The sequence below is a fragment of the Denticeps clupeoides genome, chromosome 18, assembly GCF_900700375.1.
Source record: "Denticeps clupeoides chromosome 18, fDenClu1.1, whole genome shotgun sequence".
Taxonomy (NCBI): Eukaryota; Metazoa; Chordata; class Actinopteri; order Clupeiformes; family Denticipitidae; genus Denticeps; species Denticeps clupeoides.
The window spans coordinates 2,632,672-2,651,308 of NC_041724.1; the positions used below are offsets into that span (position 1 = coordinate 2,632,672).

An 18,637-nucleotide genomic window follows, 5' to 3' on the forward strand; every position below is an offset into this window, starting at 1 on the left:
GTAGATCCTGCTGCCCAGGCAAACACGTCCTCTCCTGGACAGATTCCAGTTGTTCCCAGGAACACCCCTCGTGACCCTCTGACCCATTCTGGTCCTTGTCACAGTCGCTCAGATCCCTACACTTGTTCACTTTGCCCTTATTCCGATGCATCACTGACTGCTCACCTGCTGCCTTGGCAGGTGCCGCTGCAATCAATCAAACCAATTAAACTCAGTTCGCCAGTCGGTGGGCGTCTGGCAAGTCCGTTTTAACATTTAACAGCCGCTCTCTAGATTTCCTATCAGCTCTCTAATGTCAAAATCGGAGGATTTACATCTCCCCCCTCCCAAAAGAGCAAATAACTCTTAGGTTCTTGGGCTAAATGTCGGCCTTGAAAGAGTCAAGGGCCCTTTGCCACTGGTGGGAAAGTGCTGATTAATTGTGTAGTGGCTGTGTGAGAAAGTACGCCCCAGCGCAAAGCACTAATTATGGGTCCCTGCCCAGAGACAGAAAAAAGGGGGCAAAAAACGCCCAACAAAGGCTCATCTCATATCTCAAGACAATGAGGAGCCCAGAGAATGGGAGAAAAATGGGGGGGGGGGAACTAATGAGGTGTGTCACCTGGCAGCTGCTCGGGTCCCGGCAGGGCCCTCCGGAGGGATTTCTGACAGGAAGGGGGGGTCCAGGGGCCAGCAGGTTCTGCCAGGGCTGTTAAGAGATACGCATGAGGGCCCAAAGCCGGCATGGTGACCCCGCCACCTCCACAGCTCCCCCTGACTCCGCCTCCTCCTCGTCGTCCTCCTCCTCCCCCATTCATTCCATAAGCAGGAGAAATGAAACCAAGCCACAACACACACACTCACTCATTCATATATTAATATCCACCACCAGTCAAGAGTTGGGACGTTATCGAGTCATTTTGATGAATCCATAAACTAATTTATGTCTCTTTCCTCTTTTTACCTTCACGGCTTCTTTGGTCACTGTCATCATCCAAACCCGCTTGATGAGCTGCTCATTAACATGAGTGAACGATAAGACAGTGTTCAGCAGGAACCTTCAGGACTGTTGGAGACTGTCCCCGTTGTCCAACTAGAGGTTGGACATAACCTCAAGCATGTTATTTCAAGCTTCCTGCATCTTCACTTTTGTCCTATGATGTAATAAATGCAAGAGCCATAAACGAGTAGATGTGTCCATATTCTTTAAAAGCATAATAACTACTGGTGCATTCTGAGTAATGTTCTGTTTCTGCTACATACCTCAAAAAAAAAAAAAGACCTACAGTAAGTGATTTTTTAAAAATATTTTTTCTCTTCACATCTGTTCCTTCGTACAAACACCTCTCAGCTGTACGGACGCTCTGAAGGAAAACACCATAACTGTGACAGTCGTGATTATATTAGTGGTCTGTCATTAATTTTGTGCGTGTCCTGCCGCACGGCTCCCCTCCCCGAAGGCCCAAAGGAGACGAAGGTGGTTCCAAGTCTCGAAATCACAGGCCACCAGAAATGTTCTGTTGACGTGGCCTTTTATTAAGTGTGTGGCGGCTGAGGCGCGCATCCCCGAGGAGCATTTCGGGTCGTCTCCTCGACGCGTTTGACTTGTGACCGTGACAATGGCTTCCCACGCACCGACACCGGACGGGTGGCGGAAAAGGCCCGGCGCTTTTTCAGGGGGGGAACGCCCTCGCGGGGACTTCACAGAGCCGGTCCCCCAGACGGAGGCGGCCGAGGGGATTTTATGTTTCATTTAGAGTTACTGGGTCAGTTCCAGGGCCACCCTCCACTGATCAAAGGTTAAGTCAAAGGAGCGCGCTGGCAGGAGGCCTGCGCCAAATGCGCTCTGTTCTTTCATTTCGGAGGGTCTTGCGCTTTTTTGGACCGGGCTTGTTTACGGACCGCTTTTTTCTTTCTTTTCATAAAGGAACCGCTCCTGGTTTAAGAGGATGCACGTAAAAAAGAAAGAAAAAAAAAAAGCTCATTAACACATAATCACAACGACGCATGAATATTAAAAACTGGCAGGTGAAGGGCACCGTTTTACTATCTGTATATAACTCAGTGGTCATTCGGGGGGAGGAATTTCCCAAAATTCTCCACAGACAGACTCCGGTTTAAAAAAAATTAAATAAAAAAAAAAAACTCATTAACACATAATCATAACAATGCATGAATATTAAAAACTGGCAGGTGAAGGGCACCGTTTTACTATCTGTATATAGCTCAGTGGTCATTCGGGGGGAGGAGTTTCCCATAATTCTCCTCAGACAAACTCCGGTTTAAAAAAATTAAAATAAAAAAAAAGCTCATTAACACATAATCACAACGATGCATTAATATTAAAAACTTGAAGGGTTTTTTGATGATGCTGGCAGGTGAAGGGCACTGTTTTACTATCTGTATATAGCTCAGTGGTCATTCGGGGGGAGGAGTTTCCCATAATTCTCCTCAGACAGACTCCGGTTTTAAAAAATTAAAATAAAAAAAAAAGCTCATTAACACATAATCATAACAACGCATGAATATTAAAAACTTGGAGGGTATTTCGATGATGCTGGCAGGTGAAGTGCACCGTTTTGCTATCTGTATATAACTTGGTGGTCAGTCAGTGGGAGGAAAATAAAAAATGAAGAAGAATGGCGATTTGAACAACCAGACGTGTTGTTAGTGCAGACCGCCGCGCCACATATCACGCAGTACTTCTGGACTTGTTAAAAGGATTTGAGGCATGGAAGTGCCACGATGTCCCCATATATCTGTCTGCCGTGGGTGGCTCTGCTGGAGGGGGTCTGATAACATCAGTGGGAACTTAAACAAAAGGCATTTTTTCTGCAAAACTGCCATCTTTCAGGCTGACGGTTACTGTAAACACCATTCCAGCGTGCAACATTATAAGACGCGCTGCTCCACATTCCACGTTTTGTTCCCCCCTCCCCTATTATTTAAGAGAAAAAGAAAAATCTGAAAGAAAAAAGTTCCGCCGAAAAGGAGCCTCTTCAACATTTCCCAGTAAAAAAGGGGGAGACGGGCTTTTTCGTAACAGAAGATTCGATAATCGCCCTCCGCTGGGAGGCTGACGTCCATTAACCACAATCTAAAGCCTTTAAAATAAGAAGTGATTGATGTGACCCTTACCCCGTCCACTCCTGCACAATGTTACGGCCGAGTCGGCTGAATCACGTACAAGGCCTGAGTCTCTCGAAGGTAAATCTGAAGGAAGCGGCAGGTTCGGTTGGGATCAGGAGCCGCTTCATTTTCCTGACGAAATGTGCCACTTGCCACGTCCACAGCTTTCAGGGACGCGTGCAAAGGGACAGTGGTGGCCCAGCGGTTAAGGAAGCGGCCCCCGTAACCAGAAGGTTGCCGGTTCGAGTCCCGATCCGCCAAGGTGCCACTGAGCAAAGCGCCTTCCCACACACTGCTCCCCGGGCGCCTGTCATGGTGCCCACTGCTCACCAAGGGTGATGGTTAAATGCAGAGGACAAATTTCACTGTGTGCACCGTGTGCTGTATCACATGTGACAATCACTTTCACAAACACTAGCAACACTAGCGGGAACGCATGTTCAATTTACGAATGGTTAACGTCTGTAGTGCGATCGAACCGTTTTCAGATAACCGGGTAGAAAATGTCTCTTTTTATAGCGCAGCTGCGTGTGTGCGAACGTGAACTTGACGGAGTTGCACAACCGGCCGACCGGCCGCCCCCGGGCTCCTGCAGGAATAAAACACGCGTCGCGTCGATCCAAGCCGTCGGCGGCAATTAAAACGCGACGGACGTGGATCTCTGATCCACGCTGCGAGGAACCAGCTGCGCCTGGTGTTAAAAACATCACCCACACCCCCACCCCACCCCACCCCGCCTCTTTTAAAGATGGGAGAAATTTGTCAGGATAAAATAAACATGGCGCCGCTATCGGCCTGTTTCCATTTCATCAGACGACCGCGTGCGAGATAATGCCGCATATTTTGCAAGGTGGAGATGTGCTAGCGCCGCGTACAAGCGCATTCGCACTCCCCGCCCGGTTTGTATATGAAAGTGCATAACTTGGCCGCCCAGAGGTATGTGTTGCGGGGAATGTGCGAGTCGGATATAAATGAAAGAGTCCGTGCACAGCGATTCGCCAAGAGAGAAAAAACACGGAATGGCGTTTAAATACAAATCCGAGAGGGATTCTGTTTCATTTCTTATATGGTCCTGTTTTTTGTTTTTTTTGTTTGTTTTTTTATTATTAACAGAGGTCAAATAAACTCGTCGGGCTGTATTTACAAGACAAAATGCAATAAATACTTTTATAATAGTCATAAAATTATTTTGCATACATTACAATTCCATAAATGTGTCATGTTGTTAGTAACATCTCATACAAAAAAAAAAAAACCTGCCCTGGGGCTGTCGGTGGATATATATGCATTAAAACTAGAGCTCTGCCCCATGCAGGGACGAGTCCAACCCATGTGCCGGCGGCAACGGAGATAAATAACTTATCGGCGGGGGTGCGAGTGGCTTTACAGTTCTTCTGTCCCACCCACCATCTGACGGTTTCCACCGCGGCCCAGAGATCCGGCCCTCGTCCTCGCGCGTAATCCCCACCGTCGCGAAGGTCCCGTTTGTTTTAACAAGGCCGCCGCCGACCGGCTAGTCAAAGCATGTTGCGCTCGGGCTGAATCATGAAAAAGATATGCCAGGGACGTCGGGCGTGCAGCACGCTCCGCTCCGGATTCCACATCCGGGCGGGAGCAAGTCGGATGTCCAGAAACAAGACACGTGTCGCAGCCGGAGGCCGAGCGTCCTGTTGTCCTCCTTGGTTTTATCCAGTATAAATAACGGCGTACGGACTTCAGAACGAAGACCCGGGAAACATTCAACAGTTGGGAGATCCTCAAAGCTCCTGGAATATAAAAATAAAACTTTTTTTTTTTTCGTCCCCACTCGTTACTGTCCCCATATCCGTTGTCTTGTTAACATACAAGGGTCGTGGAGCGGATGAAGGCAGGGCGCCGGAGGTCTCTCTCAGTTCGTTTTGGGGTTGGGTTTTAATCGCCTCGCCCTGCGAGTCCGCTTGGTTACCGTGGTGAAACGGAACTCTTCTTGCGGATGAACTTTGCCCATGGGATTGCGCTTCATGAAGTGCACCTCCTGCTGCGTCTGGCTGGTCCGTGAGCCCTTCTTGGGCCGACCCTTGCGGTTGAAGCCCAGGTACCAGCCTTTGTACTTGGCCGAGACCAGCGCCGTGTAGTTGTTCTCCAGGAATTCCTCCACGAAGACGCACTCCTGGTTCCTGCCGTTGAGCTGTGGCGTGGAGAGGACAGGACGGCATGTCAGACCTCCACAGGTATAACTCACCATCTCCAAAGGTCACCAAGACATTCTATTATTAAGGTTTACCAAAAAACTACACACAACATGGCTCAGCCAATCATATCCTTCCAATCGAGCTTCGTTTTGACCTGGCAGAAGATCTAGAAGCCTGCAGACCCGGTCTGGCCCTCGCCATGCACTTTGTATACACACGTGGTATTATTGATGTAATCTTTGTATTTTTCTCTATGTAAGATATTAGACCATATTGTATATTGTCGTTGTTTTATACTATACTGACCGGAATCAAACTCCTCGACCAATAAATGCAATTCTGACTTTTTTACATATTAAAAAGGCTCCAAAACACATATATATATCATATAACATCTGTTATTTTTGGCCAAGACCGAGTGATTGACAGTAGCATGGCTGATACAGGGCTGCTTTGGTTTGCGGTATGAAGCGCACGAACAATTAAAAGTTAATGGAACGTCGCACGTGCCGGGGAAGTTGGAATTTGTGGGTGCTATTCCGTATTCCGCGCTAAATGGGGACGCAGAATGCACGTGGAACATTTCGTTTGTGTTGAAAAAGTGGAATAGTCAACACGTAAATTTTTTTAACCTTATTAATGGTTTAAACCCATTAAAAAGATGACCGGCTCGGTAAGTGAAGTGAACAAAGTGCTCGTACCTTGCCGACAACCTTGCCATTTTTATTCATGCAGATGTAGTAGCCACTCTCTTTCCCTTGTATCCGAATGTGGCTCCCGAACGTTTCGGTCTCAACAACAAGAAGTGCTGTAGGAGAGAGAAAGAACAACTGGTTACGCACGGATCGGGAGTGAAGAAAAACGAGCGGCTATCTTGGTCACTTTTCACGGGGAAATAACGCGTTCGGTGGTCAAATCTTGTCACTTTCCAGCAAAAGGTATGAAACAAACCTCCGCCAAAGTACAGGGTGGGCCATTTATATGGATACACCTTAATAAAATGGGAATGGTTGGTGACATTGAACACATTTTATAAGTGGTCAGAAACTTGTAAATAACTCTCGAAAGAATAAAGTCACTTTAAAACCAAGCACACCATTGTTTTTCTTGTGAAATTACCAATAAATTTGATGTGTCACATGACCCTCTTCCTATTAAAAAAAACAAAAGTCGGATCCAAGATGACCGACTTCAAAATGGCCACTATGGTCACCACCCATCTTGAAAAGTTTGCCCCCTCACATATACTAATGTGCCACAAACAGGACGTTAATATCACCAACCATTCCCATTGTATTAAGGTGTATCCATATAAATGGCCCACCCTGTACTTTGCAGACTTTATAAAAACCGGAACTCTAACGCCGGGTCGAGACCCGCACCGGAGACACCTCCTCTCTTTCTTCGCCTGCACCGGTTAACAGGACGAATAAGGCGTTCGACAAACATGAGACGCGTCCACGAAACCGCGCTCCGGAATGAATGGGAGCCGCGGTCGGGAACAGGTTGGACTTAGCCACGGAGGTGGTCCCGTCTTCAGGCACCTTTGTTTCTGCGTTTGGCACGGGAGATCAGCAGGCCCCCCCCATCACCGGCCCTGGGGATTGGGTTTCACGTTCCCTTCAGTCTGTGCTCACTCAATCAAAAAGTTAAGATGATCCATTTGTTTAACACACTGGGCTATTCAGCGCTGTTCAAAGGGAAAGGTGGTGGCTGGGGGGGGGTTTAGGACGGGGTTTGAGGGCTTGGGGTCCCCTTGGAAAATACTGGGAAAGTAAGGCGTGGGAGAGATCCTTTCCTGAATGCAGAGCCTCGCCTGAAGAAAGAAGACATCCCAAGACCCTCGAGATCAAAGCCAGGAAACAAACGTGGATGTTCTCAAATCCACATGCAGAAAAATGATGCAAGGATCTCAGCTCATCGAGACGTCTTTGAGGAAACCCCTCGTCAGCCACCACGTCTATAGTGACCATTCACGTATCTGGAAAAATGTTAGATGTCCCGCCCAGTTCTCGATAAAGCAAGTGACCAGATACGACTAAATATTATCGGTTGAGACGCATCTTCCAACTCTCAAGCAGAGGGTTCAAGCAAAAAAATATTTTTAGCGTGCTATGGAATGGAAGCCAACATACGAGACTAACTTCTCCACATTTTTGTTCGGTGGAGAAATGCCCACAGACCACTCGTCCACGTCCCTGCTTTTGCTAGAGGTTTGGAGGATGTCTTACTGCCCGCTCCAAAGTCCCCCCACAGTGTCTCGACAGGGCTCAAGTCGGGCCTCCGCCAAGTCTGTCCCATCACCCTCCATTTCTTCCTCTGGGCCCATTCCACGGTCCATTTGATAGGGTGCTTGGGAGTGTTATCCCGTTTTGAGGGTCCACCGGCAGGTCAACTTTAATGCAAACAGCCTCACGTTCTCATCACGTACTCTTCGAACAAGGACATTTCCACCAACGTGCGTCACAGTTTGCATAAACGTCGATCTGTCCAGAGCACACGGTTCCAAAAGGCCTGGTCCCACCATGCTGTCAAGGTCTTGGCGACTTCAACAAGAATCCAGTCACGGCCAATCAATCTACGGGTTCAATTTTACCATTTTGATCCAATTCTTGCACAAATACAAAGTGAAGACACAAGGTAGGTGTCCTCAACCACGTGGCCAAAACCATCGTGCCGTGACCAACGGCCCTACACTTTCCACGCTGTCCTAGAAAAAAAGGGGTCCTGGAAGAGCGCATCCCTCCATGCGTCTTCGTGTCCCACCGCGAAATGGACAGAGCCTTCAATGCCTGCCGCTATTAGAGCTAGCAGGGCCGCGTAATCCCAGTTCTAGTCGAGCGGGTTCTGCACAGGAACACTCCCGTACCGTACTTGCCCCCATCGTCTCCGTTGGCGTTGACCTTCTTCCCCAGGATCTGGACGTGCTTGCCGGTGGTGCGGCTGTACAGCTGGTAGATGCGGGTCTGCTTGCGGCTCAGGTCGTCCGGGTGCCGCGTGTGGTTCTCGATGTAGAACCGGAAGTCGGCCGAGCTCTGCTGGGACTCCTGCGGGACGGGGACGGAAAGCTCTTTAGTTCCCTCGACTAGTACGAACTGCGTTTTTTTTTTTTTTTTTCCTCGCGCGCCTGGGCCTAAAATGCGAGATTTCTGCACGAGAGGAACCGGAGGACGTTCTCGCTGCGCCCGAAGCCATGTTGGGAAACCACTACCGCTAAAAAGAGAGAGAGAGGGAGAGGGAGAGAGCCACCAGCAATTATACACCTGAAGCATCCAGACCTGTTACACTATCATCAAACAAACATCTGCCCCGGGCCCACATCGGCCTCGTAAATCACGGGCTGTGGAAACGGCGGCCGCGGCCCACCAGGGGCCTCGCCGCGCCGCATCGCGCCGTGTGTGCCATGCATGTGGGGACGGGGGGGGGGGCTGGAATCTCGGCCCAGCTGTACGGGCTGGTAATTACACGGTAATGGGCTCCTCTCAGGTGGCTAATTACACATGCATTACGCACGCCGTCGCCTTGTTGTTTTAACCCCAGCAAATGAATGACATTTAGCCGAGGAGGCAGATCGGCGGAAACAAATCTCCGAGCTCGCCCCGGCTCGCATCCGATCGACGCGCACGCAGGCAGGAAGTCGCCCGTGTCTTCACTATCAGAGGGAAATTGAAGGGTAATAACTCATTTACTCGCTCTGACGTATTTACGATGAAGGAAAAACCTCTCCGTCTTTTTTTTTTTTTTTTGAAGGCGTCACAACTTCAAACAAATGGCATATGCCATTTATTTATCATATTCAGTAAAAGAAAGAAAGAAAGAAAGAAAGAAAGAAAGAAAGACAAAACCCTGTGCTGCATGCATGGGAGCCAAAATGGCTTCCTTCGGCACCGAAATTAATGGGAGCAATTAGGGGGCAGAAAAGGCACGTACGTAGCCTATCTGACCAGGGCTGAAGGCTGCAATTAAAGCACTAGTATTGTAATTACCGCCACAAAAGGGGGGAGAAATCAGACTGCGGCCTACACTAAGCTGTTGTTTGTGCCAACTGCTTCGGAACAAACCGAGCGCATACCGTTATATAACCCCGTTGTGTCTCATTTCCTTCAAAACCGGGCCTTTTGTTCGCCACTGGGGCCTGGTCTTTGTAGACGGCCCTCGTTCATGAGATACTAATGCGGGCTTTTGCAATCGGGCCGCCCCGACCCATTTATTAACAGTTTATTTGATTAGGATTTACGACATTTTCGTTAAGGTGAAAGGTGCCCGAGCCTGGTGCCTGGTGTACACATATAAAATACATTTTTTTCTAATTATTAAATAAAAATAAACGTCATTTGCATTTAAAACACAAAATGATACGGAAACTATGAAACTATGTTAGTTAGTATTAAGGTGGTAATTAATGCATATTAAACGTTTAATGCGTTTGCGTTTTTCGCATGACGGTAACGTTAAATTTAATTAGTCAAACCAATAGATTTCGTTTTGTGCTTCATTAGCTGACAATTAGATTTTAATTGCGTACTTAATCAAGTTATTTTTTCTAAATTAATTTTAGAAATTCGTCTCGGATCGGACGCATCATCTGTTCGATAGTAAAAAATAAAAAGTCGAATATTTTTGTGTCTGTTGTGAAGGCGGATGGACGGGGACTCACCTGCAGCTGGAAGTAGAGCACCAGCAGATGTAAACACCTGGAGAGGGGGACAGAACAGCGGGGTGAGTGTGGGGGACCGTACCTGCGCAGCCGCCTGCGCCTTTGGCGACTTCTATTGGCAAGAATGCGGGGTGCGGGGGGGTGGGGGGGGGTCCGCGTGGGTGGGTGGGTGAAATGGAGATCCTTACACGTAGAAGAACCTCGACGGGAGAAGAGACATGTTGAGCGGCTCGGAGACACCTGTCCCGTTTCAGACCCCCGGGGGCGCGTCGGAAGCCCGGCGCGATGGGGAGCGCATTCGTCCCGCCGCCGCCTCCTCGTGTCGGGACGGTGTGCGTGGTGGGGGCAGGTCCGCGGCCCTCGTCCCCTTCTCCCAGCCCGCCACCACGGGGTCCGGACAGCGTCGCGACGATGCGGAGATCAGAGGGCGCGGGGGTCCCGTCCTACCTGCTGGGGACACCGAGACGCGCACCTTGCGCGGGTCATTCCCGCCCTTTACGTCCGCCGTTCAGCAGATGAGTAAAACAAACCGCGGCATTTCTCCCCCCCTTCCTTGCTCTTCTTCTTCTTCTTCTTCTATTTCTTCTTCTTAATAAATTAAAAGCAGAATAAAAGTTGCGCGGCGGAGGAGGCGCGCCGTGCGGCGGTGATGGAGCGGCGCCCGTCGGCGGACTGACGCTCCGTGCGCGCCGGCCCGTCCTCCTGGAGGTGCTGGTGGGTGGAAACTCCGCACCTGATAGGGTGAGGAAGGAGGAAGACTCCCGACCTCTTCATCGCCGCCGGATTCCCACGCGCGCGCGCGCGCGCACGCGCGCTCCTCGACTCCCAAATTGTGGAGGGGACAGGAGATCCACGGTCGTGGATTTTTTTTATATATATATATAAACGTACATATTCCGCGTTTATTGCTTTATTGATCGCGGGGCGAGCAGTTGTCGCTGTTTGGCGCGGGTTGTTTGTCCCTTTTGTGGACGCTTTGTGGATTCCGCTCCGCGTTTCCAGACACCATTCACATGCAAGTTGTCGTCGAACTCGATATTTCGTGTGTTCGCCGCAACTCGGCTCGCATGCAATTGAAAGGAAGGTGTGAACGTGTGTCCAGAACCATCCAGCCATCTGGAGGCAGTTTCATGCCATAAACAGCCGAACAGATTAAAAAATTGAATAAACCAGTGGTGATATTTTATGATTGGTATTACAATAGCTAATGCCTTTCGAACTGTCTTACAGGTCTTAATATGAATATTCGAGATTGGTTTATTGTCAGTATGCAATGTATTGAAATGCTGTTTCAAACAGACCCCCCCCCCCCCCCCCCATAGTGCAATAATAAATAAAATTATATATATATATATATATATATATATATATATATATATATATATATATATATATATATATATATATATATATATATATATATATATATATATATATATATATATATATGTATATACACATAAAACTAAACTATACTGACTAAAACTTAAATACTGTACAGGACTATAAAAACATCATGTGGAAAAGTTGTCCTGTTTAAAAGTGAACTTTTTATAGTCCTGTACAGTAATTAAGTTTTAGTCAGTATAGTTTAGTTTAATGTGTATTTACATATATATCTATTTTTTCTTTTATTATTGCAGGACAATAACAGGACAACATCATGTGGATAAGTTGTCCTGTTTAAAAGTGACAAGGGACAAACGGGACACAAATTGGGCAGGGCGTTAGGAGGTGCATAAGGCTGAAAGTGCAGCGTTGTCGTGGTGTTTTGGCGATATTTATTATTTGGTAATATTATTTCTTTATGTCTGTCACCCAGTGTCAATACTGCAGTCAAACACGCGTCCAGTGGGAAATTTTTATATTTCTGACATTTATCAGACGCCCTTATCCAGTGTGACAGTGGAGACACTCCGGGTTAAGTGTACCCTCGCGTATGAACCAGAAGACCCAGGTTCGAACCCCACTTACTACCATCGTGTCCCTGAGCAGGACACTTAACCCTGAGTGTCTCCAGATGGGGGGACTGTCCCTGTAACTACTGATTGTAAGTCGCTCTGGATAAGGGCTGTAAATGTAAATGCCGAGGGACACGATGGCAGCAAGTGGGGTTCGAACCTGCGACTCACTACCAGCGCATTAGTTACAAAGAACAGCAACTACTCAGGTGTGAATATGAACGTGAACATGGGCGGACGGATGGATCCGTCATCGCAGCGGCCTGCCGTCAGAAGCCCTCCTGCAGCCGCGTCCCCGCGCCCGTCCGCCAGGTGCCCGGCGGTGGAGCGATATCAAAGCGGGCCTCTGTGTACGTAACCCCTACAAAGGCGGCCTTATTAATTTCATTAGGCCCGCGTGTCATCGGCTGCGGTTTAATGGCGGCAGGGCGAACAATAAGGCGCCTGTTTCTCGTCCGGTGACGGCGGTTCGGTTTGTCGGCCCTGCACACCTTTCACTGCCGACGGAGGGAACCGGCAGGAGGGCCTCGCAACGTGGGGGGATCCTGTGTCCGGGGGAGGGGCCGGGGGTCACGTTGACGACCCCGGACCTTTTAAGCCCGGCGAAGGAGCCCGGAGAGCGCGTTAATAACGGCTGATGTGATTTGTTCATGTCGGACCACCGCGTCCCTCCGCACTTTCATCTCTGACACCGACGCATCGGCGCTGGGGGGCATCTGCATCTTGTTGAGTCGGGAGGGTGAGGGTCGTGGTGGGGCGGGGCGGGGACGTCGAACGCTTCGGACAGCTCACGGCCACTAATCGGGACCGGTTCTGGCCTCGGCCCCTCGCGCGTGGCGTTCAGGCCCGGCCGGGTCACCGCGGGGTCGCGGCGCGGAGACGTGGGAGAGGGTGACGGGGAAGGAGAGCAGAGCGGAGGACGTGTCGGGGGACCTGGGAGAAAGCCGAGGGCACCGGCCGGGTAATTTGTCGCCTTCATGTTGTTAGCTGGAGTGACGGCCCGGGGCACGAGGCCGTTTTGTGCCGTGGCGGGTGTGCATGGAAGCGGGGGGGTGGGTGGGGGGGGGGGGGGTTAGTTTCGTGCGGCCCGTGTCCACGTTGAGGGCGGGGTCGGTGGGAGGGCGAGGCCATAGCAGGAGCAAACAGGATAATTAAGGTGCCGTTCCTGTGCGTTAACAGCTACTTCAACGCTGCACGATGCTAATGCTAATCATCCCCATCGCAGCCAGTACACGCTCGTTGGTCCCATTAATAAATCTTCTAAATCATTTACTGACGAAGCATTGTAGCAAAAAATAACAAATCGGTGCTTTACCGTAACGGGATGTTTACTGATATAAATTCATATTTCGTATTCATATTGTAGACCATGTATTATTGTATGTTATATTTGTTCTAAATGTCATCATTGTGTCCCTACACATTGTTGTTGAGGGACACCATCTACCGGAATCGAATGCCAATAAACACGATTCTGATCCTGATCCTGGTTCTGAAGTGGCGACTGCCATTAACCAGCATTAGTTTTGAACAAGGCTAAATACAGTTTAGCACAGTTTCAGTGGCTGTGGTTTTGGACCAAACAGAGGTTGTAGTGAATTTTTTACGTCACGTTCACCATAACACGTGCAATATGTGAACACAACATTCAACATTCATATGCAGAGAATGCACTAAATGTCACGCTGCGTAGTGACACTGCACATGAAATAAGAGTAAACGTATAAAATTGCAGATTAATGAAAGCGGTCCGTTTGGGAAAAGTGAGCGAAAGATTTCAAGATTTGCTCATAATGAACAAATGTTTTTTTTTTTTTTTTTTTGGTTCCGTGGCCCGGGCCCTCCTCGGCGCGACCCCGCTGCCAGTCCCAACCTGTAACGCCGGTCCAGCCTAATGGGCGAGTCCAATCCATTCCCCTGTCTAACACCTCTTTAGAGGCAGCCCTGCCCTTTGTTCTGGCAATACACAAGCACCTATTCAAATGTGGAGCCTGTAATCAGCGAAATACTAGCCTCTGGGCCCTTGCGGAGAAAGAGGAAGAGAAAAATCCACCGGCGGCCAGTCGGCTCGCGCTCCAGCTACCTGCGCTTTTAGTTCCAGATGTTGTTTTTTTGGGGGGGGGTAACAACTCGAGAAAATTCTGCTTTTACAGTAGATGAGTGAAGCCGCGCCTCCCCCGGGCAGGAAAAACTGCCTCGCGGCATGTTTCCATGACTCGCTCCGGATATGTAAACGATGGAGGATGAAGACCAATTAGACCAATAATTGTTCAACACTCAATATCTAAACTTTCACGCCGTATAACAATCACTTATTCCTACATGGGCGTGGTTATAGCGTTTTTAAATACATATATAATCTGAAGGCCATTGGTTAATATTGGTCTATATAGCTAGACTGCCCCCCCACCCCCACCCACCTTTTTTCCCCAATGTATTACACATTAATAATCAATAATCAATCGCAATGATCTAACTGAAAATATGAGTATAACATGTGCCTGTCATGGCTGCCCACTGCTCACTCAGGGTGATGGGTTGAATGCAGAAGACAAATTTCATTGTGTGCACCGTGTGCTGTGCTGCTGTGTGCATCACATGTGAAAATAACTTCACTTTAAAGTAGCAGCACACATTCGCCGTCCCTTGGAAATAACTAAACACAGAGACATTTGTGACATTACACCCCTGTAAGTGAAATTGGGGAGCAGGTGTGTTAAAATTGGAGTTGACGCTCCCACACTGGCATCACCTTATTAGCCTACACCATAAATATGGTGTAGATGGTGGAGGCCACCATAAAGATGGTGTAGATGGTGGAGACCACCATAAATATGGTGTAGATGGTGGAGGCCACCATAAATATGGTGTAGATGGTGGAGGCCACCATAAAGATAGTGTAGATGGTGGAGGCCACCATAAAGATGGTGTAGATGGTGGAGACCACCATAAATATGGTGTAGATGGTGGAGGCCACCATAAAGATGGTTTAGATGGTGGAGGCCACCATAAAGATGGTGTAGGCTAATAAGGAGACGCCAACACCCTGAAACTGAGCTGCAGCACGGTGGTTACTCCCAGTAAAGACCTCGCCATGGTCCACCAAAGGGGTTGACAGCACGCGTTCGGCATCCTATCCGGAGGTCGTCTTTTGGAAAAAGACGGATGACTGCTGCCAGCATCGCTGCAGAGGTTCAAAAGGGTCTGGGGTCACCCCGTCAGCCGCCAGGCCAGACGCTGCATCACACAGCGTCTTCTAAAGATGTTGCGTAGATTGCTGGAACCGCCTCCTGGGGTCTGATGAGGCCAAGATGGACTTGTTTGGTGTAAAGTGTACCTTGCCTACAGTCCAGCATGGTGGTGGGAGGGTCACTTTTGTGAGACACTGTATGTATACATGAATAAATAAATGCAGAGAGAGATGCGAGGATCTCGAGTAGACTAATTTCCCCCATGAAAGCCACGTTTGTCAAACGTGTGTTTAAACCACAGAGCTGAGAAAATGCCGGGTTTGTCTCGAGAACGGAAGCTGGGGGGGCATCAAGGAATATTTGCGGAAGCAAATGAAGGAGATCCCTGCCCCGCTCAACCAAATCACTAATCATTAAGGGAAGGAAGTGTGTCACAGCCTCTGTACACACACGTCATGTGATCAGACTAATTATTATCCGCTGGTTCGCACAGAAATTCCGCGGTGTTGTCTTTACAGAAGCTGACGCAGCGGCATTCCAGAAACAGTGGTGTGACCGTGGTGTGCGAACCTGCAGCAGCTTTCACGACATAAGTGTTGGGGAGCTTCTGAACTTCAGCGCCTCCTCAGATGTTCTTGTTGCGTACGTAAATCCACTTTCAGATGCAAAACGTTCACTGGAATTAAAGCGCCTGATAACCTGCATGTTGGTGGTGGTAGTGGGCGTGGTCACGTTCACTGGAATTAAAGCGCTGATAACCTGCGTGTTGGTGTCGGTAGTGGGCGTGGTCACGTTCACTGGAAATAAAGCACCTGATAACCTGCATGTTGGTGTCAGTAGTGGGCGTGGTCACGTTCACTGGAAATAAAGCACCTGATAACCTGCATGTTGGTGTTGGTAGTGGGCGTGGTCACGTTCACTGGAATTAAAGAGCCTGATAACCTGCGTGTTGGTGTCGGTAGTGGGCGTGGTCACGTTCACTGGAAATAAAGCACCTGATAACCTGCATGTTGGTGTCAGTAGTGGGCGTGGTCACGTTCACTGGAATTAAAGAGCCTGATAACCTGCGTGTTGGTGTCGGTAGTGGGCGTGGTCACGTTCACTGGAATTCAATCACTGATAATTTGCATGTTGGTGTTGGTAGTGGGCGTGGTCACGTTGACTGGAATTAAAGCACCCGATAACCTGCATGTTGGTGTTGGTAATGGGCGTGGTGTCGTTCAGTGGAATTAAAGTGCTGATAACCTGCATGTTGGTGTTGGTAATGGGCGTGGTCACGTTCAGTGGAATTAAAGTGCTGATAACCTGCATGTATACTAGGGGGTATTTGGAGTGTGGAGAACGGAGGGAATTGGGAGGAGATGGACGCTGCACTACACCTGGGCGTGTCACTTATTGACACGAGGGGGTTTAACTCGTCCAAAATGAGGAAGTAGGGGGTGTGAGAGCTGTCAATCATGCCCACAGGCTCCTCCCCCTTTTAAACCTTGTTTTTAAGAACATCATTAACGTTAATATAATTGGTGCCAGAAATAATTCCGTAGTTAGTTCCTTATCATCAACATACGGATTACTAGTGACCGGCAGCCACTTCCTGTTTCTGTCTGTTTCGAAATGCAGTGATGGGTGAACACGTCTTGCATGGCGCCCTCAGTCTGTTGGATCGTGAGCTCATTCGGTGAGATGTTGCAACCACCACATCCAGCACCGGCAGTGAACCCGCTGACCCTTCAGCTACTCGGTTTGCCCTGGCACCGCACCTACGTACCCGACCCTGACCCGTAGACACTGCAGCCCAGAAGGAGGGTGCCGAGGCTGCAGCCCTCGCATGAAAACCCCGGGCTCCGTGGGCAGAGGAATGCAGCTCATGCCTCTGCCATAGCCAGCCGCAAATGTAATGCGCTCGCGTGTCGGCGCATGTTCCCCTCAGCGCCTCCTTCTCGGTTTAATAACCCCCGCCTGTTTACCAGCGCCTGGACACCTCTCCCCCGACCTGTGCGTGCGGGGCGGCGGCGGCCGTAGCGGCACCTGCGGCCGGTGTCGTGTGAGCGTGCACAGGGCCGGTATGAACTCCGAGGGGCCGAATCGGGCTGCGAGGGGGGAAAAAACCCCCTGACGATGATGGCTTCCTCTGCCTCTAATATAAACATACCAGCATGATCACTTTTTTCCCCCCGGGGCGGCGTATTGTTGCAGTTCCACTCTGGAGCTTCTCCGCGAATGCTTGAAATGTTTCCCTCCCTCCCTCTCTCTCCCTCTCTCTTCTCCTTTTTTTATTCCAGCGCGTGTATCTGGGGGATGCGGTAACACGCCGCGTGCGAAGCCCTCCTCCACACGACGGCGTCCGATCTGTATATGCAGATGCGCGTTTTGAGGTTTTGTTCGGGGCCTTTAGCGCCACGTTGAGCCCGAGCGAGACGATCCCGTCCCGTTTCGCCCGCCGGCAGGGTTTCGGGGGGAGATGGATCCTCATCTGACACTCAATCGACCTCTTAACTGGCCTTCAGTTGACGTGCGGCGAGAGCTGCAGCCGCGCCCCACCTACCTGGTAGTAGCCTAGTGGGTAACACACTCGCCTATGAACCAGGAGACCCAGGTTCAAACCCCACTTACTACCATCGCGTCCCTGAGCAAGACACTTAACCCTAAGTTGCTCCAGGGGGGGACTGTCCCTGTAACTACTGACTGTAAGTCGCTCTGGATAAGGGCGTCTGGTAAATGCTGTAAATGTAAAATGTACCTCTCTGTACCACTCCTTCCCAACGTTTCTTCCTTTCTTTTTCTCGCTTTTTTTTGTGTGCAGAAGGGTCAAGTGTGGGGGGTGTCAACTGTAGGGCCTGTCGAAGCCCATTGAGACGTACTGTATGTGATTATGGGCTATATAAGAAATAAATGCTGTTGATGTTACTGTTGTGTACAAGAGGCGGTGCGTTGGGAGGGCGTGGTCACTAAAGTGACATCAAGAATAGAGAAGAGATGGGGTCTGTATCTTGCAGAGGAGGAACTAACTACCCACCCAGACCCTTTTGTTCGTGTGTAATTGTTTCTGACACCCAGAAAATGGCCTGAACAAAGTTTAAAAACCCCCCCGATGTCAATATGTGACGGCCCAGGGTAGTGCGGCATCCATCTCCTCCGCTTCCCTCGGTTCTTAACACTCCCAATACCCCATGTACCCCAAGCGTGACCACGCCCACCGCCGACACAAACACGCGCTTTAATTACAGCGTTCTGGTACGCGAACTTGTGAACGTGACGTCAGAAGAAGTGCCAAGGCTCTTCAGAAGGGAGGTTTCAGGCCTGAACATCTCTCATCTGACTCAACAATGAAAAGGATTCTCTGTCTGCGTTTGTTGAGAAATGCATGATCGTGACCTCCTCCCTCCACCACCGCCCGTCATGGCTGCCCACTGCTCAGCAAGGGTGATGGGTTAAAAGCAGAGGACGCATTTCGCAGTGTGCACCGTGTGCTGTGCTGCAGTGTTTCACAATGACAGTCACCAGACGCTCGGTAAAAGGGGGGACATGCCATTATCCGGCCGACCTTGC

The 18,637-nt window shown here is 49.5% G+C and overlaps 1 protein-coding gene across 2 annotated transcripts; it reads right to left on the bottom strand.

The window, feature by feature from the left end:
- Window positions 1-4,161: 4,161 nt before the first annotated feature.
- On the bottom strand, window positions 4,162-11,064 carry fgf24 (fibroblast growth factor 24). Of its 2 annotated transcripts, XM_028960089.1 has the most exons (6): window positions 10,125-11,064; window positions 9,937-9,973; window positions 8,149-8,326; window positions 5,981-6,087; window positions 4,954-5,275; window positions 4,162-4,874 (listed from the first exon to the last, which is right to left on the bottom strand). In XM_028960089.1, exons 1-5 carry the CDS (start codon window positions 10,154-10,156, stop codon window positions 4,997-4,999), a joined length of 633 nt encoding a protein of 210 aa, XP_028815922.1. In that variant the 5' UTR covers window positions 10,157-11,064; the 3' UTR covers window positions 4,162-4,874; window positions 4,954-4,996. The 2 variants fall into 2 exon arrangements, with proteins under 2 accessions (XP_028815922.1, XP_028815920.1); XM_028960087.1 differs by having other exon boundaries at window positions 4,162-5,275.
- Window positions 11,065-18,637: the final 7,573 nt, after the last annotated feature.

Bases quoted from the DNA above. Each gene is read 5' to 3' on its own strand.
- fgf24 (XM_028960089.1), bottom strand. From the start codon at position 10,156: ATGTCTCTTCTCCCGTCGAGGTTCTTCTACGT. The intron at 6,088-8,148 runs GTACGGGAGTGT...TCTCTCCTACAG, and splicing joins AGACGATGGGGGCAAGTACG to CACTTCTTGTTGTTGAGACC. The intron at 5,276-5,980 runs GTACGAGCACTT...TCCACGCCACAG, and splicing joins ATGGCAAGGTTGTCGGCAAG to CTCAACGGCAGGAACCAGGA.